The sequence below is a fragment of the Canis lupus genome, chromosome 20, assembly GCF_048164855.1.
Source record: "Canis lupus baileyi chromosome 20, mCanLup2.hap1, whole genome shotgun sequence".
Classification (NCBI taxonomy): domain Eukaryota; kingdom Metazoa; phylum Chordata; class Mammalia; order Carnivora; family Canidae; genus Canis; species Canis lupus.
Window position 1 is genome coordinate 54,744,240 of NC_132857.1, and position 26,882 is coordinate 54,771,121.

General features: G+C 38.9%; 1 protein-coding gene, 1 long non-coding RNA gene and 1 pseudogene across 3 annotated transcripts in view; 2 read left to right on the top strand and 1 right to left on the bottom strand.

The window, feature by feature from the left end:
- Positions 1 to 1,546: 1,546 nt before the first annotated feature.
- Positions 1,547 to 1,976, top strand: LOC140612139 (large ribosomal subunit protein uL24 pseudogene; annotated as a pseudogene).
- Positions 1,977 to 21,436: 19,460 nt separating this feature from the next.
- LOC140611973 (uncharacterized) lies at positions 21,437 to 24,948 on the bottom strand. Its single transcript, XR_012013328.1, has 2 exons — positions 24,544 to 24,948; positions 21,437 to 23,373 (listed from the first exon to the last, which is right to left on the bottom strand). It is a non-coding gene; the product is annotated as an uncharacterized lncRNA (long non-coding RNA).
- Positions 24,949 to 25,690: 742 nt separating this feature from the next.
- The window catches only part of ACVR2A (activin A receptor type 2A), an 84,818-nt gene continuing 83,626 nt past the window's right edge, over positions 25,691 to 26,882 (top strand). For both annotated transcript variants that reach the window (XM_072789127.1, XM_072789128.1), the window contains exon 1: positions 25,691 to 26,240. In XM_072789127.1, coding sequence (XP_072645228.1) covers positions 26,186 to 26,240 — 55 coding nt within the window. In that variant the 5' untranslated portion in view covers positions 25,691 to 26,185. The remainder of the gene's footprint in view (positions 26,241 to 26,882) is intronic.

Below are 26,882 nucleotides of genomic sequence, written 5' to 3' on the forward strand. Positions count from 1 at the left end.
GCCCCAAAACTTGGGGCCATCTTTTACTCATCTCTCTTTTTCTTTTTGTCATACCTTAACGAAAATCCTTCAAAAAGTTATGTCAACCCTATATACAAAATATATCCAGATTCCAATCACTTCTCACAACTTCCTCTGCTACCTGCTGTGCTGGTCCAGGTCACTACGATCACTACAGTAGTCTCCTCATTGGTCTCCTCTGCCTTTGCTCTCATCCATCTGATAGTCTTTTCTTAATAGAGCAGCCTGAGTGCTGCCTTTTTAAACCTTAGTCCGATCATGTCATTTCTCTGTTCAAACCCTTCTCCTAGCTCCATTTTCATTCAGAGTGACACCCAGAGTTCTTACATATAGCCTACATGGTCCCACATAATACAGCCTCTGCTATCTGTCTGGGCACATTTCCTACTCCATTCCAGACACACTGACCTCCTTGTTTTGGGATAACATACCTGCCATCCACTCTCACCTTAGGTGTCCACATGGCTCACTCTCTCATCTCCTTCAAGTCTCTGCTCAAGCATTATCTGCTCAGGGTACAACCCTTTCCCATAGTAATTACTATCATTCAACAAATCATATATTTCACATGTTTATTTTGTTCATCATCTATCTTCCCCATAAGAAGGCAAATCTTCTATGAACTTAGTATTTCTTAAATATTCTCAGTTTTATTTACTACATATACACAGCTTTTAAATCTGTTTCTGGCATTTAAAATATACACAACAAATATTTGATAAATAAATGAAAGTGTATATTTTTTATTCTTTAACATAAAGCCTTTCACCAAAATACATGGGCATTAGAATACCTCAACAGATTTAAAAAATTTAAAAGAAACTCATATGCATAGAGTGCTCGCCATCTATTAGGTAATGGGTAGTACTTTACAAGCATGAACTCAAGGAATTTTCATAGCAGATCTTATTATAAGCAACTTGCAGACAAATGTTATATAACTAGTTTAAAAAGTGAAAAAGTCAGTACATGGGGAATATGGGTTCCAATACTGACATGCCTGACTCCAGAGTCCATGTTCTTTCTGATATGACTAAAACATGCCTCTTTAAACTTAAAAAAACAACAACAACAGCAATAAAAACGATGAAAGCAAACCTTCATTTCAAAGGGGGGCAACTGGGGCTCCTGGGTGGCTCAGTGGTTAAGCATCGGCCTTCGGCTCAGGGCATGACCCCGGGGTCCTGGGATCGAGGCCCACATAGGGCTCCTCGCAAGGAGTCTGCTTCTCCCTCTGTCTGTGTCTCTGCCTCTCTGTGTCTCTCATGAATAAATAAATAAAATCTTAAAAATAAATAAAAGGAGGGCAACTAAGTGTCTGACTAGGATTCCAAGTGTGTTAAAATTCTAAGCCCTAGCTTTTAGAAGAAAAAATACTGGATAGGCCAGGCAAAAGGCTGGACACAGATTAGAAAGCCAGAATTGCACCTTCATGCAAACCAAGAGATTGTAGGTAGAGAAACTGCTCTGAAAGCACCATCTTTTCCCCCCTTGTATGGCCATTGTTGAAGCAGCAGTAGCCAAAATGAAGTTCAATCCCTTTGTGACTTCTGACCAGGGCAAGAGCCATAAAAGGCATTTCAATTGACCTTCCCACATTTGCAGGAAGATTGCGTCTTTCCCTCTTTCCAAAGAGCTGAGACAGAAGTACAATGTTCTCTCCGTGTCCATCTGAAAGGATGATAAAGTTCAGGTTGTATGAGGACACTACAAAGGTCAGCAAATTGGCAAAGTTGTCCAAGTTTACAGAAAGAAGTGTGTCATCTACCCTGAACCTGTGCGATGGGAGAAGTCAATCCCACAGCTGCCTGTGTGGGCACTGGGCCCTGCAAGGTGGTTTTATCACCAGGCTAACACTGGACAGACCCAGGGAGGTCTTTGAATGTAAAGCCAAAACTTGTCAGATGGGAAAAGAAAAGGGCAAGTATAGAGAAGCAACAACTGAGAAGATTTAGGGATAAAGTAATCTAAAATAAAAAAAAAAAAAGTAATCTAAAATACAACCTTCACTATACAAACTGCTACAACGAAAAACAAACAAACAAACAAACCTCCCCAGCCCTGTCCCTGTGGTCTACCAGCTGCCCTGTACTCCCACTGCACAAAAGGATGGGAGATTGTTCCAAGTTCTTGCTTATTGAGTTGATATCAATTTGCATCAGGAAACTGAGATAATCAAATAATTCCAGAAATAAAATTAGAGCCCTTTTTATTAAAGAATTCCTCTATCTTGGTCAATTAGAAAATAGTAGGGGGAGCTTCCTTGGCTCTTCTGCTGGCCATGTGAATAGACCAGGGATTGGTTTCACCTCTTCTCTGTCTTCTTTCTTTGAAAGATGCACTATGTCCAAAAAATTATCCAGAAAAGAAAAAGGAAGAGGGTAAATGTCATAGTATACCCCAGACACAAGGAAAGGTTCTTGGGAAACGTAAGTAAGTTATCTGAAACTTGACAAAAATCATATCAATAAAAAAAAGAAGTTACATGAGTGACTTTTGAATTGAAACTTCAAGTGTGTTAGCAAATCAGAACGTCTATAAAACAAGGCAATATTCTTCCCAATATCCCCTAAGCTCTCTACCTTATAAACAGATTCTAAAGGGACATTTACATAAGTAATTCACATTTAGAGCCAACAGAAACCTCCTATTGATGAGAATATTCCAATTGCCAGCATCTCTCAACACACACAGAAGTCCCTTAAGATTTCAATACCTCACGTTATTCGAGCTGAAGTTTCACTGGTTTTATATCAGAATTAACGCCTCAGAGAAAACTGAAATTCATATAAAACTTTAGGATTTTAAAAACATTTTGTATCTTGGTTCTTTTTTAAAGAGAATGTTGTAAAAGAGAAATAAAATATTGAGGTTCAATCATACCAGAGGGAAGGCAATGAAGTTGAATTTAGAGGCAAATCAGGACTTCAGCACCAACAGGTACGAAGGTACACATTCACATTCTTTGGTTTCTCCACTACACATCTTTTATCTTCGCTGACATCCTGCCCAATATGTATATTTACATTTTTTCTAGTAGTTAGAAACATGACACAACTCGTGATGTGCCTCAAATGAGAAGATTCTTCAACACATCAGATTTCACGTTATGGTGGCTAGCTCAGTGCTAACACTCGGGTGACAGCAGCAGCTCTTTAGAAACTAGCACTGAAAGGTGCTAAAACCTCAGGAAGTACTTAAAGAAGATTTAAAATTGTCTCTACGTGATCTAAGGCTGAGCACTGTGTATAGAAAAAAGGGCTGACAGAGATTCAGCAACTAGAAGTCTACGTCTCCTAGCAAAAGACAGCTGGACAACTCCTCGTAAAGAGAGCAAGATATTACTCAAAAGTCAAACATTCGCTTCTCCATTTGCATGAGGAAATTACATTCTTTCATCAAATCCAGTATGTGTGGTTTTTAAAAATTATACGCCTATCACTAAATGGCTGAGTTCACCTACATATTTGAGCTAACATATCAAACAAAGAAAACAGGCTTGGCCGCGAAGTCAATGAAAGTCAAATAAAAAGCCAAACTAAACAGATGAGACACCATGCCATGAAGATCGACAAAGAAGATCATTGTTAGGTGAGGAGGGTTTAGCAACCAGCAAGGAGGATTTGCTGTGCCCATCATAAACACAAAGCAACTCATTTAAGCTACTTAAATACAAATCCCACTTCAAGACGGATGGGTAGTTGATTGCATACAACTGGATTTTTTTCTTTACCATTCTGTATTAGAGTTAAACTCCATGAACCACACATGGATATCTTAAAGGTATTTTTGAAATGCTTGGTAATAATAATAGGAGTAACAAAATCGGTAGCTTTGTATTAGGGATTTTTAAAAATAGAGTACTCTCTATAAATTTAAGATGTAATGGCAATTATGATGACTAAGATTAAGATCACAATGACTTATTTGTTTTAAAACAATCCTCATTCCAATATTTCCCTTCTAAAATGATACTACAGCTTTTGAGGGCATTCATTACCTGGTCTGGTCTAGAGAAGCCAAGCATCCAGAATGTATCTATATTTGTCCTTCCTGAGATTTATCAGAAGGGATTTCTATCCATTAAACTGAAAAACACAATTTCTTCTCTTCCACAGCATCCATTAGGAATCTTCCTGCCAGGTATTATAATTATATACCTGGAAAACTCAAGAGACTCAATTGAAAAGCTATTTAGCAAAGTAGTGGGGCACAAAATCAATATACAAAAGAAACACAACAAACAATATGAATATATAATGGAAGACAGTACTCACCTAAGAAAGAAAAGAAGATAAAAGGCAGGCAAATAAACTTAATAAAAAATGTTAAAACTTGGGGATTTCTGGGTGGCTCAGTGGTTTAATATCTGCCTTCGGCTCAGGGCATGATCCTGGAGACCCAGGATCGAGTCTCACATCCTGCTCCCTGCATAGAGCCTGCTTCTCCCTCTGCCTATGTCTCTGCCTCTCTCTCTCTTTCTCTCTCTCTCTCTCTCTCTCTCTCTGTCTTTCATGAATAAATAAATAAAATCTTTTAAAAAATGTTAAAACTCTACTGAAGAACATACAAGAAATTTTTGTACAAAGTGAAGATGTATCTAGCTGGTAGAGTTAACAACAAAAAGATGTCAATTCTTTGTGAGTTAATTTATAATTTATTTTTATTTTTATTTTTTTTAATTTATAATTTAAACATAAGCCCAAAAAGAATAATATTGATGTAGGTTTTTTGAAACTAGGCAAAGTGATCATAAAGTTTATATGGAAAAATTATCAAAAATGGGAAGGAAAATTGGGGGAGAGAAAGGGCAATGAGGGGGAATTACCCCTATATGTTTTATAAAAACATAAACATAAAAACCTTCAAATAGGATGGCACTGGTTCATCATTAGACAGATTGACCAACAGAATATTATACAAAGTCCAGAAATAATTTCAAATGCATACTACAATTCACCAGACGAAAAAGGTAGCATTTCAAATCAGTGGGGAAAAGACAACACTTCAATAAATGGTGATAGAATGTATGGGGAAAAGATATTGGACTCATTACTCTATCACACTCTAGTGATCTAGTACAACTAGGATAGTTTTCATTTGAGTCAAAGATGTACATACAAAATAATGAAAGCATGCGAGTAGTAGAAGAGAGCACAAGAAGTTCCTTTGTAACATTTCAGTGGAGAAGATCTTTGTAATTCAGATCTAGAATCCACAAAATTAAAAAAAATAAATTTAACAACATATGAAACTGTGAACAAACTCAGAAGATAAGTGGTAAACTGAAAAACTTCTATCAGAGAGAGATACTAACTTCCCTAACGTATGAAAAGCTACTAGAAACCAATAAAAGACCAATCACATAGTAGAAATAGGCAGAAATACATACATATATGTCAGAAAAAAAAACTGACATAGCTTATAAATATAAATAGATGATCAAATCCACTTGTAATAAGAGAAATACATTGTTAAAACTAGGCTGATCTATCACTTTCCAGTTTGGTAATGGTCTAAGAGCTTGACAGCACATTTTCTTATTGTAGGAAGATAGGCCTTCTCATACATCAGGGAGAATTGAAATTGGTACAGCTCCGATGGAAAGACTTTTTGTAAGGTTTATCAAAACGGTGTTCACATTGTACTTTTAGGAATTTATCCTGCAGATATACTTGCCCACGTGTAAAACGACATTATGTGTAATGTTTTCTAGGCCAGCATTGCTTTAAAAACTGGAAACAACTCACATACCCACTAATAGGAGACTAGTTAAAAAAATCATTGAACATTTACAGAGTGAAGTACTACACAGCGGTTTAAAAAAATGAGGAAGCTATCTACTATTGATCATCAAGATGTAGTGTTGCAAAAAAAATAATGCATAAAACAGTGTATATTGTGTGCTACTTTTTATTTGAAAAAGGAAGAATAAGACTATATATTCATATTTTCTGGGTTAACGCATAAAGAAATCTGCCAAGAATATATAAGAATTAATTATGGCTCTGTGTGTATATGTGTGTGTGTGTGTGTGTAAAAGAGAGCTGTGTAAATGGTGGACAGGATGAGAGCACAACTTTTCACAGTATGCCTTTTTTACATTTTTGAAAAGTTTGCACTATGTGAATATATGCCATTTCAGGGCAAAGGAGGGGTGGAGGACGCTACTTGCCTAAACTTTCTGTTCCTCTACAGCTCTAGTCACCAGCAAATCATTTGCTGCTGGGGAGAGTGGGAGTCAATTAAGACTATCTTTTTCATTGCCAGAGGACGCTTTCTATTAAAAAGTACACTATGAAAGCCACACTTAGGAAAGAGAACCAAGGAAAATACATTTTCCTACTTATTTATGCTGCTTTATTCAAGATAAAGGGAATTAAGCCCAAATACGTGTGTCCTCCTGCCAGTCTCTTCTTTTTAATCCTTTATAAGCACACACACATATAAATCATTCAGTCTTTTCCTCACCTTAGTGCATTTGGCTGCTTTAACAAAATACTACAGACCGGCTTGTAACAACAGAAATTTATTTCTTACAGTTCTGGAGACTAGAAGTCTGAGATCAGAACACCAGGATGCTTGGGTGAGGACCCTCTTGCAGGTCACAGACTTCTTATTGTATCCTCGAGCAGTGGAAGGAGTTAGGTGTATTTCCAGAACCTCCTTTATAAATAAGGGCACTAATTCCATTCATGAGGGCTCCATTCACCTCCAAAAGGCCCCACCTCCTAATACCACCACCTTTGAAGGGTGAAGATTTCAACACATGAATTTGGGGGGATATATATATATATTCAGACCATAGCAATCCTCATCACGTACTTTACACATTTTGAATTTTATTTTGTAGGCTGGATTTCTTTTCTACAATTGTTGATTTTGCCACTAATCTTCAAAACTCCTTAATCTTATCTGCAAAATTTTAAACTTTTCCTGATCCAGATGTAAGCATTGTTTTAGTACAAGTCTGTCAAATGAAAAGTATAGGAGAAAGATCATCTTTCAAACTGAATTCATGGGGGAGTTTCTTTGAAGTTAAACCTCACCTTGTATTTGTCACCTCTGGTTTCACATTTTGCATTCAGACCAACAGTTTATCAGCCTTCACATCATTTCTCTCTCTGTGTTCTAGGATATTAGAGAACCACCTAATTCAGTTCCCTGTGAGTCTCACAATATGTTCTGAATCTTTTATCCAAGATAGCAATAAAGATACGAAGAAAACTATCCTCATAGCATGTTTCCATTAATTGTCATTTGCTTCATCCCGTCTAGAAATACAACCATGGTTTAACTACTCTTTGTTTTTGTCAAATTGTTCGGTTACCTGGAAGCAGTATAAATCAGACCTTACTACTATAGTTCTTCAAAGCCTTCTTCTCTTCTTGCAGATGCTGTAGATATCCCCAGCCCAGATATCACCTGCCTAGATTGAAACGGATTCAATCTTTGTCGAGGTTTCACCGAAGAATACAGTGTAGGGTACCTATGACAACACTAGGGTGGTAAAAGAGAAGTAACTCCAATAAGCTAGAATTCCCTTCAACCGTTAAGAATTTATAAGACATTTTATGTTGCAATTTGTCTTATATGGCAAAGATAATATGGAAGCGATACTCCTGGAAATAAAAGAACTGTATTCAATTTGTTCCTTTTTCTTTTTCTACTCCTAACTTCTCTCTCTCTCTCTTTTTTTTTTTACTATGTTTAATTTGGTTTCAGGACTGGATTTAGGATAAAGAGCAGGTTGGTCATGGAGAATAACAATTCTTAGGAAAGCCATGTTAATACAATATAGTGATCAAAAATATTTCTTTTAAAAATAACATAAACAAACAAACAAAAAATAAATAAAAATAAAAATAAAATAAAAATAACATAAACAGACTATGATAATTGTAAAGGCTGGGTGATGGATACCTGAGAGTTCAATATAACATGCCTCTACTTTGGTATATTTTGAACATTTTCCCCAACAAAAAATTAAAATAAGCAAACATTAAACTATATTCTCAATCTCTTTTGCTGTGGTGCATCTTATTAGATATCCTCTAAATTACCCTTGACCTCATCCCCCAAATTGGATCTATGTCTAGAGACAGAGATAAAAGTATAATTGAAGTAAAATGTGCTATTATTTTACTGTATTTAATGATATGATTAGAAAAGTAGAGCGATATTACCAAAGTGTTGGTATCCCTGAATGTTGGGAACTGTAGGCTACTGAGGTGGGTTGGTGATCTGGTTTATATGTGCAGAGGATGGGAGGAAAAACAGGATGTGGACTGCACAAAAGTGCTACAAGGAAATAAAGTTTTAAAGACACCCTGGGTCCAGATGGTTTAAAAAAAAATGAGAAAAAAAGGGAAAAAACAAACCCAGGAAGGGATGAACTAATGAAAAGTTGAACTCAGGCAATCTCTGCATATTATCACATGTCTGGAAAAAAGAAAAGAAGATTGATCATGGGATTTCAGTGGGTTCAATCCCAATGACCCCACACACGTTGAATACTCAGATGCCTACCACAACAGCAGTTTGAAGCCTAAACTGATCCAGGCAGAAAATGACCCTGTCTTCAAAGATGAAGTTTTCTAAAAAAAGGTTTCTCTGCTCTCAGTTTGAGAATGGAAGCAGACAGAACAAGAAGAAAGGTGGTGACTTCAAGGGTTTGGCCTCAAGGAGAGAGCAGCAAATGAAAGAACTGAGCTAGCTTCGGCAAGAAGGGTTATTGTTTTCAGGCTGTCCTGAGCTGATGAAGTAACGCACTTCATCTACCTACAGTTTTTCCTAAAATTGCCAAGTAGATGGTAGCATCAGTTGTGGGACCAAACAGATTCTGAGTACTGCATTTTGGTGGATATAATGGGAAAGGTGTGCTCCAGTGGGGGAAAAGGATATCAGACCATAGAGAGAGATTTGAAGGAAAAATTGCAATCTTTAAGTGGTGAAGTTAAGTTTTTTGCTCACAATGCAGGACAGGGAAAATCCAATTAAAGACACTTTCTGTTTGGGATCTGGAGTGGCATTCCATCAGCCATTTAGAACTTAATTGCAAAAGCATAAATAAATTTTCCAAGCCCCTTATTCTCTTTATAAATAGCACTTTCTCACGTGTGTGCTATTCTTCACTTTCCTGAAAAGCAAATTAAGGCTTTCTAGTAGCTATTCACAAATACATAGCGACTTTGGGGGTCCTCTTTATTTATTATTCTCATTTGTGATCCTGGGATTTATGTTGAGCGTATACTTATTAAACTAACGGAAGATGCAACTTTAGCTTGCATGTCTATTACTTAAGGAAACACAATTGAATTCAAAGTCGTCTTCACAAATCTAATGACCTTTAATTCAGGGGACAAATGCAGATTTAATCACCTAAATGAAAGAAAAAATGCTAGAAATTTACATAAACATGATAGACTATTATATAGTAATTATGATACATCAGAAACAATAAAAACAACAAAACCTTTAACACTGACCAGGTCTTAATCAAAGTGCTGTCTTCTGGGATATAGTTTTATGCCATGGATGAAACGACAAGGCAGGGATCTTGGAGAGAAGCTCAGCCAATATGCAAATATTTAATAAATGATAGGAAGAAGGCCTAAATAAAGTAGGACCATAGATTGCTAATGTGAGGATAATTTTTAAAATTCCTCAGATATTTAGAAAGGAATCCTACATTGTGGTTAACCACTCTGTATTTGAGTAGAAGTCAAGGAAAAAGTAGACTACAGAAATAGCAACTTAGTATAACAATGGGACAAGGTCCTTACCATAAAAAGGATGTGATATATAATAAGTAAGTATTGTGAAATCTCATCAAAAGATATGTTTAGGGCACCTGAGTGGCTCAGTGGGTTGAGTGTCAGACTCTTGGTTTTGGCTCAGGGGGTGATCTCATGGGTCATGGGATAAGCCCTGCATCGGGCTCCACAGTCAGTAGGGAGTATGGTTGAAGATTCTCTCTCTCTCTCTCTCTGCCCATCTACCCACTTATGCGTTCTCTCTCTCTCTCTCTCAAATAAATAAATAAATCTTTAACAAAAAGATATGTTTAAGTTGGATAAGAAATACTCTTGTATTTCACAGATAGACTGAAAAGAGGAAATTCAAAATTCTATTTCTAGAATCTTGGGATTATCCACAGATTCAAGAATTAACATCATCCTTTAATAATGATTTGGGAGAATTTTAGAGAAGTCTAAAACCATGGGCACACAACTAATTTTGATAAGTTGGTGGCTAGCAATATTCTGAAGACTGTGTGATAAAGAAACATAATCATCTAAGAGTTAGACACATAAAGTATCAATCCTGACTCTATTATTCACAAATTCTAATTCTACATCTGAGTCTCTTCATTTGGAAAATATAGCACTTGACCTCCAACTTCAATAGTTGTACAGATGACAAGATAATGTATGTGAAAGCAGTTTAAGAATCAGAGCTTTGCAGATATATTTGCTCCGATTATTAACACTGACAACAATATTAGAAACAAATCATTCCTATGTTTCAGTGATACATATGCGACTCTCTCAACCACAAATATGAGAACTTTCACTCCTTCCATTACACTCTGAAAGGGAATCTATATCCAAGAATTAAAGAAGGGCCTGAGGTTAACCATTTACTGTTATTTGTTTTTAAAGGCTTGTTTTTTACAAGAGTATATATTCATACAATAAAATTCACATAGTGTATTGCTCAAAGAATTTTGGTAAATGAATACACCTGTGTAACCACCTCCCAGGTCAGATATAGAACATTCCCAATATCCTACAATGTTCTCTCATGTCCGATTCCAGTTAACTTTCCTAAAGCTAACTAATATTCTCACTTTCATCACTATAGACTCATTTTAGGTGGTTTTGGAAGGTCCCATAAGTAAAATCAAACAATATGTACTGTTTGTGCCTGGCTTCTTTGGCTCACTGTCATTTCTGGGAGACTCATCAATGTGGTTACATGAAACATTATTCATTATTTTTATTGCTCTATACTACTCCACTTCAACAAAATATCAGAACAAAAGCACTTCTGGAATGGCAGAGTAAGAACCTCAATCCTCTCCTATAAAAGCATTGAGAACACTCATTAAAAATGTCAAAATTAATTTTTTCAGACCTCTAGAAATAAACTCAAGACTTGCAGCAATCAAAAGAACATTTATTATGCAATGAAACGCCGGGACACCTGCACCCCGATGTTTCTAGCAGCAATGGCCACTATAGCCAAACTGTGGAAGGAGCCTCGGTGTCCAACGAAAGATGAATGGATAAAGAAGATGTGGTTTATGTATACAATGGAATATTACTCAGCTATTAGAAATGACAAATACCCACCATTTGCTTCAACGTGGATGGAACTGGAGGGTATTATGCTGAGTGAAGTAAGTCAGTCGGAGAAGGACAAACATTATATGTTCTCATTCATTTGGGGAATATAAATAATAGTGAAAGGGAATATAAGGGAAGGGAGAAGAAATGTGTGGGAAATATCAGAAAGGGAGACAGAACGTAAAGACTGCTAACTCTGGGAAATGAACTAGGGGTGGTAGAAGGGGAGGAGGGCGGGGGGTGGGAGTGAATGGGTGGCGGGCACTGGGTATTATTCTGTATGTTAGTAAATTGAACACCAATAAAAAAAAAAAACAAATATGAAAAGAAAAAAAAAAAAAAAAAAGAACATTTATTAAAAAAAGAAAAACCTACTGAATTTTGGTAAAACCGGTGAGCTTTGTGGCATTTTGACTTGCCCTATCTGGTTATCCTCTCCTCAGATTGATGGTAGCCCTGAAAATCAGCAGCCTAACACCATAGTAGCTATGAAAACCACCCTAGTAGACACTGAAGGGGACAGAATGAGTTTGGAAATCCCCCCAAGTCCCCAACCGATTGTCACTGTTTGACCTATCTGGCAACTCCCAGGAAGAACCCCATTCATAAGACTTGCCTTTATTTTACCTGAACCAGAGTTTGTTTAGTGAAGAGAGCTCTACCCCTAAGGCATTGTCAAAAGCATTCAATGACAATTGTTCAACATCACAGTCACCTAAAACAGAAATACCACGAAAGAAAGAAAGAAAGAAAGAAAGAGAGAGAAATACCACTCTTGACAAAAACAAGAGGCTTGACAAAAAGAAAAAGAAATACCACTTGACAAAAACAAGAGGCTTGACAAAAAAAAAAAAAAAATGGGAAATCTGAAATGAGATGTGCATAGTGGGCTTTGAAAAGCTCCAAAATATTTCTGAGACTCTAGAAGGCCACATGCTTGTGCAGGGTTGTGGAATGCCTCACAAAAACCATTTTCTCTCCTCTGACACAATCTGAAGCCCTGTGCAAACAGGAAGTGAAGGTTAAGGCAGACTTATAAAATGCCAGAGCATTGAAGGCATACCCCAAAACAAACACACAAAGAATTTCTTGGCAAAATCTTGGACACCTATAGTTCTTTTACAAAAATCATCCTGCAATTGTAAGCTGACCACTAAACTCACCAAGCAGAGACTTCGATGGCTACATATAACTAAAAATACAAATTTTAGAGAATTAGTTCAGGAAAGTCACCAAATAATAAGTAGCAACAACAAATAGCACCTACAATAAATCATGTGGTATGAAGGTACCACATTATATTGCATAAAATTCTAGTTTTCAACAGCAAAAAATAATTTCCAGATTTTCTAAGACACAGGAAGTTATGGCCCATACACAGGAGTAAATAGCAGTAAATAAATACTATACCTAGGACTCTTAGATGTTAAAATTACTAAACGAAGAATTAAAATCAGCTACTATAAACATGTTTAAAGAACTAAAGGAAATCATAGCTAAGGAATTATAGAGAGATGACATCAAATAAAGAATATCAACAACAACAGCAAAATATATACATATATATCCCAAATATAAATATATCAATTTGGAATTGAAAAGTACAGTAACAAAAATTAAAAATTCATTAGAGGGACTTAAGATTATTTTTGAACTGGCAAAAGTAGAATTGGCAAACATGAATATAGGTCAATAGAGACTATCCAATCTGAGAAACAGAAATTATTTTAGTGAAAAAAATAAAATGAACAGAGCCTCATTGATCCACAAAACACTGTGAAAAGTACTAATATATGTATGATGAGAGTCTCAGACGGAAAGCAAGAGAAAGAAACAGAAAGAATATTTGAAGAAACAATGGACAGACATTTCCCAAATTTGATGAAAAATATTAATCTATAGATTCAGGAAATTCAACAAACCTAAAGTATGATGAACATAAAGAGATCTACTCTTTTTTTATTTTTAAAGAATTTATTTATTATTTACTTATTTATTTGAGAGAGAGTGTGAACGGGGTCCAAGTGGGGGGAATAGCAGAGGGAGAGGGACAAGCAGACTCTGCACTGAGCATGGAGCCCAACCTAGGGCTCAGTCCTACAACGAAAATCAAGAGTCAGTGACTTAAACAACTAAGCCACCCAGGCACCCTGAGATCCATTCTTTTATATAGACAAATGATAGTCACACTGTCAAATGGCAAAGAGTAAAACTGTATTTTTGTTTGCAACACTTTTCACCTTTTATATGAGTTAAAAGATATGTACATAAATGATAAAACTTTGGGGCAGCCTGGGGGGCTCAGTGGTTTAGCGCAGCCTTCAGCCCAAGGCCTGATCCTGGAGACCCAGGATTGAGTCCCGCATCAGGCTCCCTGCATGGAGCCTGCTTCTCCCTCTGCCTGTGTCTCATGAATAAATAAATAAAATATTTTTAAAAATTATAAAACTTTGTTAATGGGCTTTAATATACAAAAACATAATTCGTATGACAATAATGGCACCAAAAATGAAAAGCAGAAAGGGAACTAACTAAATAATTTTGTACATTTCTGTACAAAGAGGAACCAATAATTTTGTACATTATTGTAATTGATTGTTTTAAGTTAGAATGCTAATTGTAATTTCCATCGAATACAGTAAGAAAATTAATTCCAATAATATAATAGAAGAAACAACAAGGGAGTTCAAAAAGTATGCTAGAAAATATCTAATACAAAAGAAGGCAGTGACTGAGAAAGAAAAAGACATAAGACAGAACACAAATAACAAAATGATAAATGTAAATCCTACCTTATCAGTAATTACATTAAATGTGAATGGATTAAGCACTTGAATCAAAAGGAGAGATTGGCAGGATGTATTTTGAAGAAAATGACCCAACTATATGCTGGGTATAAAAGATACACTTTTGATTCAAGAAACAAAAAAGTTGAAAGTAAAAGAATAGGGGAAAAGTCTCTTTGGTTACTGTAATCAGAGACCTAGTAACTAACCAAAAAGACCTAGTAGCCAAAAGTAACCTTGGACGGCCATACTAGTATCAAACAAAATAGACTCTAAGACAAAACAGGTAACTAGAGTCAAAAAAGGCATTTTAAAATAAAAAGTGAGTCAATTTGTCAGGATGACAATCAATTATAAATACATATGCACCTAATTGTGGAGCTCCAATGTGTGCAAAGTAAAAGCTTATAGAATTGAAGAAATGGACAATTAAAAAATATTAGTTCGAGACCTCCATATCCCATTTTTAGTAATGGATAAAAAGAAAGAAGACCAAGAAGAAAATAGAAAAGTGTAACAACACTACAAGCCAACTAGACCTAATAACATCTATAGAACACTACCCAACAACAACAGAATTCATACTCTTAGGTGCACATCGAATAATTCTCCAGCATAGGCCATATATCAGGACATAAACAAGCTGCAATCAATGGAAAATAATTGAAATCATACCATATATGTTCTCCAACATTAATGGATTGATATTAAAAATCAATAACAGGGGCACCTGGGTTAAGTGGCCAATTCTTGATTTCAGCTCAGGTCATGATCTCAGTGTCCTTGGATCTAGCCCCACGCCAGGCTCTTTGCTCAGCGGGGAGTGTGCTCTAGGATTCTCTCTCTCTCCACCTTTGCCCCTCCTTCTGCTCTGTCTTTCTAAAATAAATAAATAAGTAAATATTTTTAAAAAGCAATAACACAAGGTAACATTGTGTGTCAGATACTTCAATAAATAAATAAATAAATAAATAAATAAATAAAAATACCAAAAAAATCAAAAACAGAAAAAATAATTTGAGAAATTTGAGAAATTTGAGGACATCAAAGAGTCAAAAAGGGAAAATTAGAATATATTTATAATAATTTATATATTTTAAGACTGTGTTATTAGGTATGTTTAAATTTAAGTTTATATTCCTATTCTTTTTTTTATGATTTTTTTATTGATTCTTTTATTATTATCAAACACTGTGTTTTTCTATAGTAATGCCTTTTGCCTTAGAGTTTATGTTGTCTGACATCAGTATAGCTACACCTTTTTCCTTTGGTCATGATTTCATTTTATAGTTTTCATACTGTTACTTTCAGCCTTAAATAGGCCTTATATTTAAGGTTTATCTTTTATGAGCAACATATGATTTGTTATTGTTTTTCTGTTTACTTTGCCCATCTTTGTCATTTAACTGGAGTATTAATCCAACTACTTAATTATAATTATTGGTTTATTTGTATTGAAATGTATCTTCTTACTGTATATTTTATACTATACCATCTTCTTTTATATTAATCAAGTTTTTTATTATTCCATTTGCCTTATGGGATTGTAGTGATATATTTATCATTTTATTGATTACCCTAAAATAAGAGATTCCAAGATTCATTCATTCATTGAAATATACTTTAAGTTTGTACATTTACAATTTCTTAGATAATATCTTTGTGTTGTTATGTATGTTAATCCTATAGCTATTTTAAACCCCATAGTGCTTTACTTACTATTATTTGTATTTAGATTTACTCATTTACCCTTCCCTGTGTTAATATTTTTCCTACAGTTCCATGTTGAAACATGAAAAAAAAAATCCCTTTTGTCTTCTGTAGTGTAGGTATACTAGAAACAAATTTTCTCTGGTTTTGTTTTTCTGAAAATTTATTTATTTCACATTCCTTTCTGATGAATCTATTTGTAAGGTATAGAATTGTTGGTTAGCAGTTTCAGTCTTTCAGAATTTTAAAGTCATTCCATTGTCTTCTAGATTCCATGGTTTTTATTTAAAAGTCATCTGAAGTCTTTGGTCAATAGTTTCTTTTTATCTTTTTTTTTTTTTTTTTTCCCAGATGTTTGACTATGATACCCTGGTTGTAGCTTCCTTGTATTTATCCTGCATGTGGTTCGTGGAGCTTTTTGAATTCATGACTTGCTGGCTTTCATCCATTTTGTAAAATTTGTTGCCAATAGATTTGAAATGTTGCTCTTGTTCACTTCATGCTTTCATATTCTTCTAGGACTCCAATTACTGGTATGTCCGACTTTTAAATGCTGTTCCACCTAACTCTTATTTTCTCTTCTGTATTTTTCATCCCTTTTAATCTTTATATTTGAATATTTTCTACTTCTCTCTTAGTTCACTATTCTTCTTTCTGATGTGCCTAATCTATTATTAATTCATCTTATAATTTATTTTAGTTCTCGTAACATTTCCTTCTAGCATTTCTGCTTGGTCCTGTTTCTTACACACTTGGTGATTTTTAAATTGGATGCTAAATGTCATGTGTGAAAATTTGCAAAGACTCAACATTAAGTTATCCTTTTCCCAGAAAGGATTTAATATGCTCTGGTCATATAATGTATGGACTCATCACACTACTCAAGTCAAATGCCGGGATTCAGACTTTGTTAGCCTTAATGATTTCCAGTTTGTTCCTACTCCTAAAGCATAGTCTTTAATTTTTAAGGAGTAGCATTCTTAGATTCTCCTCTGAAATCCTAAAGCGTTTACTTAGGCTCTAGCACCTTGGTGGTTTCTAAATTTTCATCTCTGCCTCCCAAGTTCTCCAAGCCTGCCAAAATCTCTGCTCAGCTATTTAACATCCAAGCTAGTCCTTTACACTCAGTTTCTCTGCATTTTACCCTGCACAGTTTAAGAGTCAGCATATGCCTTGACTTTGTGGCTTTCTCAACTCCTGGATCTTAGTCTCTCAAGTCGCAATCACCTTGGTAGTCTCAAACTGTATCATCATCTGTCATATAGCATTCCCAACCCAGTGAGCCTGCCGTAAGCTCAGGCTGATGCTTTCTTATTGGCCTCTATTTATGCATGCCAGGAATCTGCTAATACAAGTGAAAAGCTGAGATGAATGTGGGGCTCAACTCATCACAGTTTTCTCTCCTCTGGGATCTTGGATCCTCCGGGACTGGTTTTCTTAGCTCTTCTCTAGTGACTTCAAATAGTTGTTGTATATGTTATGTTTAACCGGTTGTTCTCAAGGAGAGTTAAAATATTACAAGCTATTCTCTCATAGCTAGAAGTGGAAGTTGAATCATTCACTTTTAATTTGCAACTTCCATAATCTCTGCTTTCAATATAGTCTTTCATTTGTGGTTTTGAAACTGCAGAGTTAAAACTGAGTCAGAAAAAGTACGTACCTGGGTGAACTTGGAATAAGAAAAATGAGTCAGGAAAGCACTTGTTCAAATGTTAAATAAAATGTATACAGTTGCTGTTTTTCTATGGTTAGCCTAAATAACAAAGGGAAAATGGATTCCTGAATTACGTAGATATTAGTCTAATACTGCAAATTCATATTCTGTGTATCCCAGGTCTAATGTCAGTATTGGCCAACAAAATTAAAACACTCTTTTGATTTTGTAAGTATAAAATGTAGTGCCTTTCTACAGTATATATATTTTGTACTACTTTTTTGAACTTCTGACATATATTGTCTCTATACAGAAAGGTTGACGGTTTGGTATGTAAGTTTTTTTTGGTTTCGGCTTTTGGTTTTTTTAAGTGGAAGAAATAGGTCTCCTTACTATGTTGTGTAGGTCTGGATGGGACATGCTCCATTTAGAACTCTGTTTCCTGCTTGGAGGGACAATTAATATGCTTACTACTTGAGAAACAGCATGGCTCATTGGACTAAGCTTTGAGTCAGTAGTTTGGAGTTATAATCCTACTTCTGCTACTGATTCAATTTATTTCCCTGGGCAAACCATTTAACCTTTGCATTTGTTCACCTAAAAAATTGGATAAAATTATCACTTATTTGCAAGAGTAGCTAGTAATAACTGATTTTGAATATAAAGAAATGCATACAATACATTGTGACTAGTTAAAATTACTACAAACATTCCTACAATTCAGTTTCCCCTAAAGCCTCAGTATTGCTTTGATTAAAATTCTTCTGATCTAAGTTAAAATGAAGCACAATAAAGTGCCGTTAAGTGTTTTAATTTGCATGCTTAAACAGATGGGAAAATCCAGTGTAGTTTAGCCAGAGAAAACAAAAATTTTTTGGAAATAAAGAGAAAAATAATTTTTCCATCTCCCCTGTTTTTTTTTAATTATAAAAAGTACTATATGTTATACACAGGTATTATTCTCTATTGCTTAAGTGCAAAAATTCACATTTACACACAACAATAAACTCACATCTACTCTTTTCATTTTCTTTTTTTTCTTTTCATTTTCTTATTTATAATTCTTTAGAAATGGAGTTTTATGTTTTTTTAAATTTTATTTATTTACTCATGAGAGACACACAGAGAGAGGCAGAGACACGGGCAGAGGGAGAAACAGGCTCCATGCAGGGAGCCTGACATGGGACTCAATCCCAGGTCTCCAGGATCATGCCCTGGGCTGAAGGCGGCGCTAAACTGCTGAGCCACCGGGGCTACCCTAGAAATGGAGTTTTAATAATAATTATTGTTACATTTTGTGATAATTTTATCTCAACACAGTTTTTTTCTTTTTTTTAATGCTCTCACCATATAAAAGGGAGCAAATATTCAGATCATTCCTTTGCCTGGTACTTTATCTTACTTTGCATAATATATGCTTCTGAAACAATGTAAAGATTGAATTTTTTTAATATGGAGAAATTTAAAATAACATTGAGGAATGCTGTCATCTAACAGACTCCAAGAAACATCTCTATGTTCTTGAAGTCTCAATGTTTTTACTCCCTTGTCTAGTATTTGTCACCATTTTAGGTAGTTTCAACCTCCTTAGAAATGACCCATTCAGCTCACTGGATGCTTTGGCATCCCATTTTTGGATCTTCTCATTGCCAGTGACCGTATCTTTTTCTTTCACAGCAATGGTAATTCCCTGGCCAGACACAACTTCTCTCTAAAACTTTGCATTCTTATTCTTTGATCCTAGCTCCTAGCCTTCTAGTTGCTTAAATATTGACCAGGAAGCAACAAACTATCTTAACGGTGTTGGCCAGTCTTCTAATCCATGACTCCTATCACTCCTCTACACACAACAGCCTCTTCTAGACTATACTTTCTTCCTACCCAACTCAAACTCCATTATTCGGTGTTTCAATACAATTCCCATACCTTTCTTTCTTTTTCTTTTTCTTTTCCTCAAAATCACTTACTTAACAAACCCAACCATGATAGAACTCAATCAACTGCCTGACAATTCTGTACCTGACACCCCTGTGTGTTTCAGGAAGTAACCAGTAACAGCTTGGACTGACTGCAGTGGTGATAAACATGATCTCCAACTTCCAATAGCTACTCAACCCTGAGAATTCCACTATAAATCTTTGCTCTCCAACCTCAATTAGGAATATTTCACAACTCTTCACTATGCATCTTCCACTTTAAACTGAAAACTTGCTTTATAATTTGTGGAAATTAGAGCTCTCAGCTGGAAATACACCCTCCAGTGACTAGTTCTACAAACTCACCCGCTTCTGCTGGCACTTTTTTCGTCCTGCCTACCTCAATCTGGCTTCTCTCCCCATGATGCAACATACAATAGCTCCTTATTATTTATTTATTTATTTATTTATTATTTATTTATTTATTTATTTTTGCTCTTCAATTTATTGATGTTTCTATAGGACCAATACTGTTCCCATCTCCCTTCTGTAGAACACTCTCATGTATGACATCTTTCTCAATTTTTATCTTATCTCTCTGGCATTTACTTTGTCATCCCCTTTCCTGCCTCTTATTCCTCCACTTGCTAAATTTCTTCTCTGTCCACTCTCTATTTAGATGTTTTCAGTCATTTCCATGGCCCTACATACCATTTACCTGCTGATAATTCTCAAATTTATATCCGCAGCATTGCCTGTTCCTCCGAACATCGGTTACATACAATTGCTTACTTTTACATCTCTGTTTAGATGTCTTGTAGGCATCTGTTATTTAATATTTTCAAAATTGAACTTTTTTCACCATTCATCTCTCTACTTTCTCTATATCTCTCCTTCTAAATCTTTCCCAACTCAACAAATGACACTACCTCTACACATCTGCTTAAGAAAAAAGTAGGAGTCTTCCAATGCATCAGCAAATCCTGTTGATTCTTCTTCCCGAGTATATCTTAGAGTCTGTCCACTTCTTTCCATATTAGTTCATAGTACCATAATCTCTTGCCTGACTTACTGCAACACCTTTCTCCTAGTCTCTCTGCTTTCTTTGGTAATTTCCTACAACCTGTTCTCCATATAAGAACAAGAATAATCTTTAAGGACTTAAGCTAGAAGACATAACTTCCTTACTAAAACACTCCAATGGCCTGATGCTTCACTTTGGAAAAAAATCCAACGACCTTACTTTGCCCTATAAGCTTTTGTGGTCCGGGGCCTGTGTTCCTCTCTCTCCTTATTTATACCACTGTCTTTATAACCACGAGAACCTCCTTTCAGTTTCTGGAACACATCGTAGGCTTTGTACGTACTGTTTCTCCTTATCTAGCTAAATTCATGGCTATCTCCTTTTCATCTTGTGGGTTCGGTTTAAATGTTACCTCCTTAGTAAGTCCTTCCTGAGTTATTCCCTCGCATTAGTGTCCTTTTCCTTTCCAGTTCCATCATTCTTCCTTATCTCAGCACCCCGTCTGCTTTTGTAAATAATCCTTCCCATTTGACAAATATTTTTTTTCTGTCTTCCTCATGATACTGTAAGCTCAGTGAGGGCAGAGATGATATCCACTTTCTTTATCACTATGCAACCAATACCCAGGACAACCCTGAAGCTAAAGTTAATAGTTACTTGTTGAATAAATGAATAGCACAGGTAATGATAGACCATGTGATAAAAAGGACTGATTCTTATGCAATCTTACATTATAGAAAATTTTAAGAGTATAGCATCAAAGCTTTATTGAAGATTTCAAGCATTTGTCAAAATGGATGGAAAGCATTTTTTTTTTTTTTTTGAGAGATAATCTTTGGTATATAGTCTATTTTCTCCTCCAGTGCCTCTCAAATTATCTATGGTGAATTCCAAATCTATGAGACTTTTGTAAAATTCAATAAAAATTACTAAAAAACATCATGAAATAAAAACAATAACAAAATATAAACCCAATTGTTTTTATTATTAACTTTAACAGACTTAACATGTTTAAGTTTCTACAAGATTTTTTTTTAATATATTTTTTTTTTCTTTTAGAGAGAGGGAGAGAAGAGAGAGGGACAGGCAGGGAGAGAATCTTAAGTAGGCTCCATGCCCAGCATATAGCCCATGCTGGACTCAATCTCCTGACTCTGAGATCATGACCCTGGGGTCATGACCTGAGCAGAAATTGAGTCAGCCACTTAACAGACTGAACCACCCAGGCGCCCCTCTATGAAACTTTTTAATCAATTGTTGCCAATGTCTATGCTAATCTCATTTAAGATCAGTAACAAGGTTTGGGACCAATGCTGGTTGGAGATCTGTACTTTTGAGTAGTGTTGTTTTACTCCAACTTGGATGAATGACTGAGGTCATTGGGATTGATTTAGGCACTGTATCTCAAAGCTCATCCATCCTGTTATAGGAAGAGGAGTTGAAAGCTACTAGAAATAAAACAAAACAAATAAAAGTCATAAAATTTACAGAACAGTTGTAAAATTTAGAAATGAAATAGAAAACTATTAGAAATTAAATTTCTAAAATGATGGAAGTCAAACAGAAAATGAAGTTTCTGTGGTCATGAATATACATTGGAGGGTGGGAAAACATCTTCCCCAAATACCTTGACTGGATTTTGAAGGAGGTGAGAGTGGGAGAAAATTCAAATATTACCCTTGGGATGTCACATGGTGACCAATTGGTTATTTCTATTCCTACTTGGGTTAGTATAGCCTTTTAATCAAAGTGCTAGACTCATTATTTCTACCACAACTAGTTTCCTCTAATTCTTCTAACTCATCTTCCTGTCTTAAAAAATTCTGCCCTAATGTTTTGTCCCTCATCCATTCCCACATCCCTATTCTTTTCATTATCTGTCTCCGTCCACTCCATCATTGGCATAGTGCAATGCTATTAGTAGACCTACGTAAAAAGGGAAGAATAACAGTAGCAAAAGCTAGGTAGGATACAGGGAACTTAATTCCCAGTTTGAGCATTTAGGGAGGGGGATGTTCATGGAAGATATGTTATTATTTGCCTTTCTTTGACTTACCAAGTTACCAAGATTTTCCCCTTGTGTTATGCCTCACAGCATCAGTGTAGGGGAAATTCATTACTTATGCCACTTCAGGAATGCCCATGTTACTTGAAATTTGAACACGAGTAGACTTCCATAGTACCTTTATAGTATACTTGTACATACTCATACAAATGTATACTTTTGTAGCATACAGAAAGCAGCAGAAATACTCTTAAATCCTTCATCTAAGGGAAATCCAACAGCCTTCATACTCCAAAGGAATGTAGTCATCTTACTGAAGATGAAGGAAGAGAGATTTGGCATCTCTAAGCTTATATGAGGCTGTTGCTATGTCCAAAGGCAGGTGAATATCTTACAGTGAATTTCTTCACAATATATATGGCATACCACCCAATCTCAAAGGCAAGTTCAAATCTTGCCTAATTCAATTCCAGCCCTATTTCAGAGCTGAAGGTTCAAACCTAATGCATATACCTTTTTGAGCCATATGAGTTCCTAGCAAAATAAATCATCCTCTATTTTGAAAGCAGTCTACAATACTTGTTTACCTCTGTCTCCTCATCTAGCCAACACGCCCTAAAACGGTCTCTTAAAATTCTTCCGGCTGGGGAAAGCCTGCAGTTCAATCAAATTTCTTGTCAGAAGCCTGGACCTGAAATTCTAGCATTAGAGAGACTGAGACCAGGTGTCGGGATTGAGTGATGTCAGCTAAAGGTGTTTAACACATTATCGTCTAACGCTTTGTTGGACCAGAGTTCCTTTCGCGTTTCTGCCCCTTTTCTTCTCCTTCTTTCCTTCTCCTTCTTCCTCTTGTATGGCTTGCACTGTTAGGGAGTTGTTGGATTTGTGGATTAAGAAGAAGTGATTCTAGAAATAGGAAAAAGAGGGGCAGTAGGGTTAGCTGCAGCTACCTCTGTCTAGTTTTCAAGCTTTAGAATTCCAGTGGGAGTTAGTCACATACTCTCACGTCTTAAGTTAAATTATTTTTGAATTTTTAAAAATATACAGAAGATGGGGGATTTTAGGAACAAAATAGGTAACTACTGTTACTGGATATTAATAACTTCTGGGGGGGGGCTAAACTCTTTATAAGAATAGTTCAGCGAGGACTCTGACTTGTTGCTCCCCTTTTATGCGACAGAGAAAAAATAATTTCCTTCTTCTCTTAAAATTCTTCTACTGGCAAATTTAGGTGGTAAGATAAGGAATATAATTTTTTTGTGTGTGTGTGTTTTAGTCCTATTACTGGTTATTCCAGTTATTCCACTCTCTGTGGTTTCACAATCTGCGAAATATGGAAGTGATGCAGAGATAAGACAACAGGGAGGCCTGATCCAGGGTATAACCCACAGAAAAATTCCTGAATGCACTAAATACGCTCTTCCATTCCAGAAACATTAGTGGAAACAGTGCAAGTAGAGAATGGAAGAATGTTTATATTTATTCCTCTGAGCAGCTCATAAGGTCCAGAGAATTACATAATATGGGACCATTTAGACACCTTGAAGACCCACTGGGGACTTTTTCTTAACTGTTGCACAACATCAGTCCAATTCTGAGCACCAAAACAAACAAACAAACAAAAAAAAACAAAAACAAAACAAAACCAACAAACAAAACCAAAAAAAATCAACAAAACAAAACACACAAAAAAACCTCACAAAAAAAACAAATAAAAAAAAAAAACAAAAACAAATTCTGAGCACAAACAAACAGAAAACCAAATTCTGAGCACCACGACGTGAGGACTTGGAGATCTTGGAGGGAGTTTAAGAGTCACAGTCATTACTAATGACCCTGACAAGTCGTAGAAATGGGCAGATAATTACAGGATGAGCTTCATAGATAGCGATATTGAGTAATTTAGAGGAAGGGGGAAAAAAAAAAAACCACTGTGTACATACATGGGAGGAGGCTTGGCTTTGTGGGAAAAACGTGGGGATCGGTAAAGCACCAGTAAAACAGAGGAGTTAGCCACACGCAGTACGGTTTATGACTCTTTATCATTAAAAAAATAAAACGGTTTGCGGAGCTCACGCTAGAACGCCGCAGGCAGGGCCGGGCGGCCCCGGGTCGGGTCGGGTCGGGTCGGTCGGGTCGGGTCGGGTCGGGTCCCGGCGTCCGCGGGGCTCGAACCCGCCGCCGCCGCGGGCTCCGCGAGGGGGGACGCTGGTCCTGCGTTCGGAGTCGCGATCCGAGCCCGGCCCGGCCCCGTGCGAGCGATCCACCTGGCTTAGGGGGCGTGAAAATTTAAGGAAAAAAAAAAGAGAAAGAAGAAAGAAAGAAAGAAAGAAAAAGATGCAAGGAAAGAAAGAGGCAGCCGCGACCCCGCCGGGTGCGGAGCGGACCCCGCGCGATCCCGGGCGGCGCTCGGCTGCCCCCCGCCCCGCGTGCACGCCCGGCCCGGTGGCTCGGCCGCGGCACTGAGCGCTCGGGCGCCGGGGGCTGGGGCTGGGGCCGGGCCGCGCCTGCAGCCCGCGCGCACCGGGTCGGCCGGGCGGCTCCGCGGACGCGGCGTCCCCTGGGGCAGCGCGGGGCAGGGCAGGGCAGGGCAGGGCACGGCAGGGGCTCCGCGGCTCCCCGCGCCCCGCGTCCCGCCCGCCCGGGCCCCGCAGCCCCGCAGCCCCGCAGCCCCGCGGCCCCGCAGCCCCGCAGGCCGCGCAGGCCGGACGCACAGGCCTCGCGGGAACGCGCCTCCGTCCGCCCCGCCCCGCCCCCGCCCTCCGGCCCGCCCCGCCCTCGCGCGCGCCCCTCCCCGCGCCCGCCTCGCCTCGCCTCCCCGACCATCTCCTCGCGCTCCCGGCCCGGCACGCGCGCTGCGCCCGCCGCCCCGCCGTCCCCGTCCCCGTCCCCGTCCCCGTCCCCGTCCCCGCCGCCGCCGCCGCCGCCGCCGCCGCGGCCGAGCGTTCCTCCGCCGCGCCTGGCTTCCAGCTTCGGGCCGGAACCGGAAGTGTGGGGGGCGGGGCCGGCGGAGGCCAGGGGACCGAAAACGCGGCCGAGCCCGGAGCCCGGAGCCGGAGCCAGAGCCTGGACCAGAACTTGGCCGCCGCTTGCGCCGCCGCCTGCGCCGCCGTCCCCGCCGCCGTTCCCGCCGCCGCCGCGCCGTCCCCGCCGCCCGGGCCGCCACGGCCGCCAGCCCGGCCGCCAGCGGTCCGCGGACTTTGGGTGTCCGGGTTGAAGGTCGGTCCGGACGTCGGACCCGGCTCGGCTCCCGGACTGTCCGGGCGGCTCGGGCTCCCCGCCGCCCCGCCGCCGCCTCGGCGCCTCCGCCTGGCGTTTTGTTCCGAGAGCCCCGACAGGCGAGCGGCGCTGACAGCGATTTTGACAGTGATTTAAACCCGCTTTTGTTGTTGTTGCCTTTTCGTTGTTTGGTTTTGTGTGTCGTGCGTGTGTGTGGCGGTTTTTCTCCCCCCACCCCTTCCCCGTGGTGCATTTTTCCTTTTTTTTTTTTTTTTTAATATATAGCATTATTGTGCTCTTTTATTTTTTCCTTTTTTTTTTTTTTCTTAACCCCGTGAACCTTTTTCGTTTTTTATTTTTTTTATTTTTCTTTTTGGTCGGGGGCTTCCGAATATGTTTTATGACGGTTGATTTCACACCAGGAGGTTTGTCTCCGAGGAAGACCAGGGAACGGGCTCTCTAGCGAGAACTTGCTGCGGATCCCCCGGCGCCTCGGAAAATGGGAGCTGCTGCGAAGTTGGCGTTCGCCGTGTTTCTTATCTCCTGCTCTTCAGGTAGGTGCGTGGAGCGAGCGCGGCGGGGCTGCGGCGGCGGCGGCCTGGGGAGCTCCACACACACACACACACACACACACACGCGCGCACGGACACACGCGCGCACACACGCGCGCACACCCGCCCCCCGGCGCCCTGGGCCGCGACCCCGCGCGACCCCCCACCTCAGCCCCGACCGTGCCCCGGAAATCTCTGTCAGCGTCTCCCGCTCGGAGCCGGGCCGGCGGGCTGAGGAGACGGACGGCTCGGCCGTGCGACTGGGAAAGTCACGCTCCGTGGCCCTCGCCCCGGGTGACAGCGCTGCCTGGGGCGGGGGGGGGGGAGGGGGGCGGTTAAGCCACAAGCGGCGCGAGTGACAGCCGGGGCCGCGGGTTCGAGCCCCGAAAGGCGCCCCCCGGAGCGGCGTGTCGCGTGGCCTGCCTCCCCCCCACCCCGGAGCGGCGCGTTTTGTTCTGGGTTTGATTGTCTCGTAACCAGCGCTTCCGCGGTGGCCGTCACGACGGGCGTCCAGCCGGCCGTCGCCCGCCCGCCCGTTCGCCCGTTCGCCCGCCCGTTCGCCCGTTCGCCCGCTCGCTCCGGACGGCGAGAAACAATGCGGCGCGGCGGCGGTGTCATCGGGGTCCCCCCCACCCCCCTCGCCCG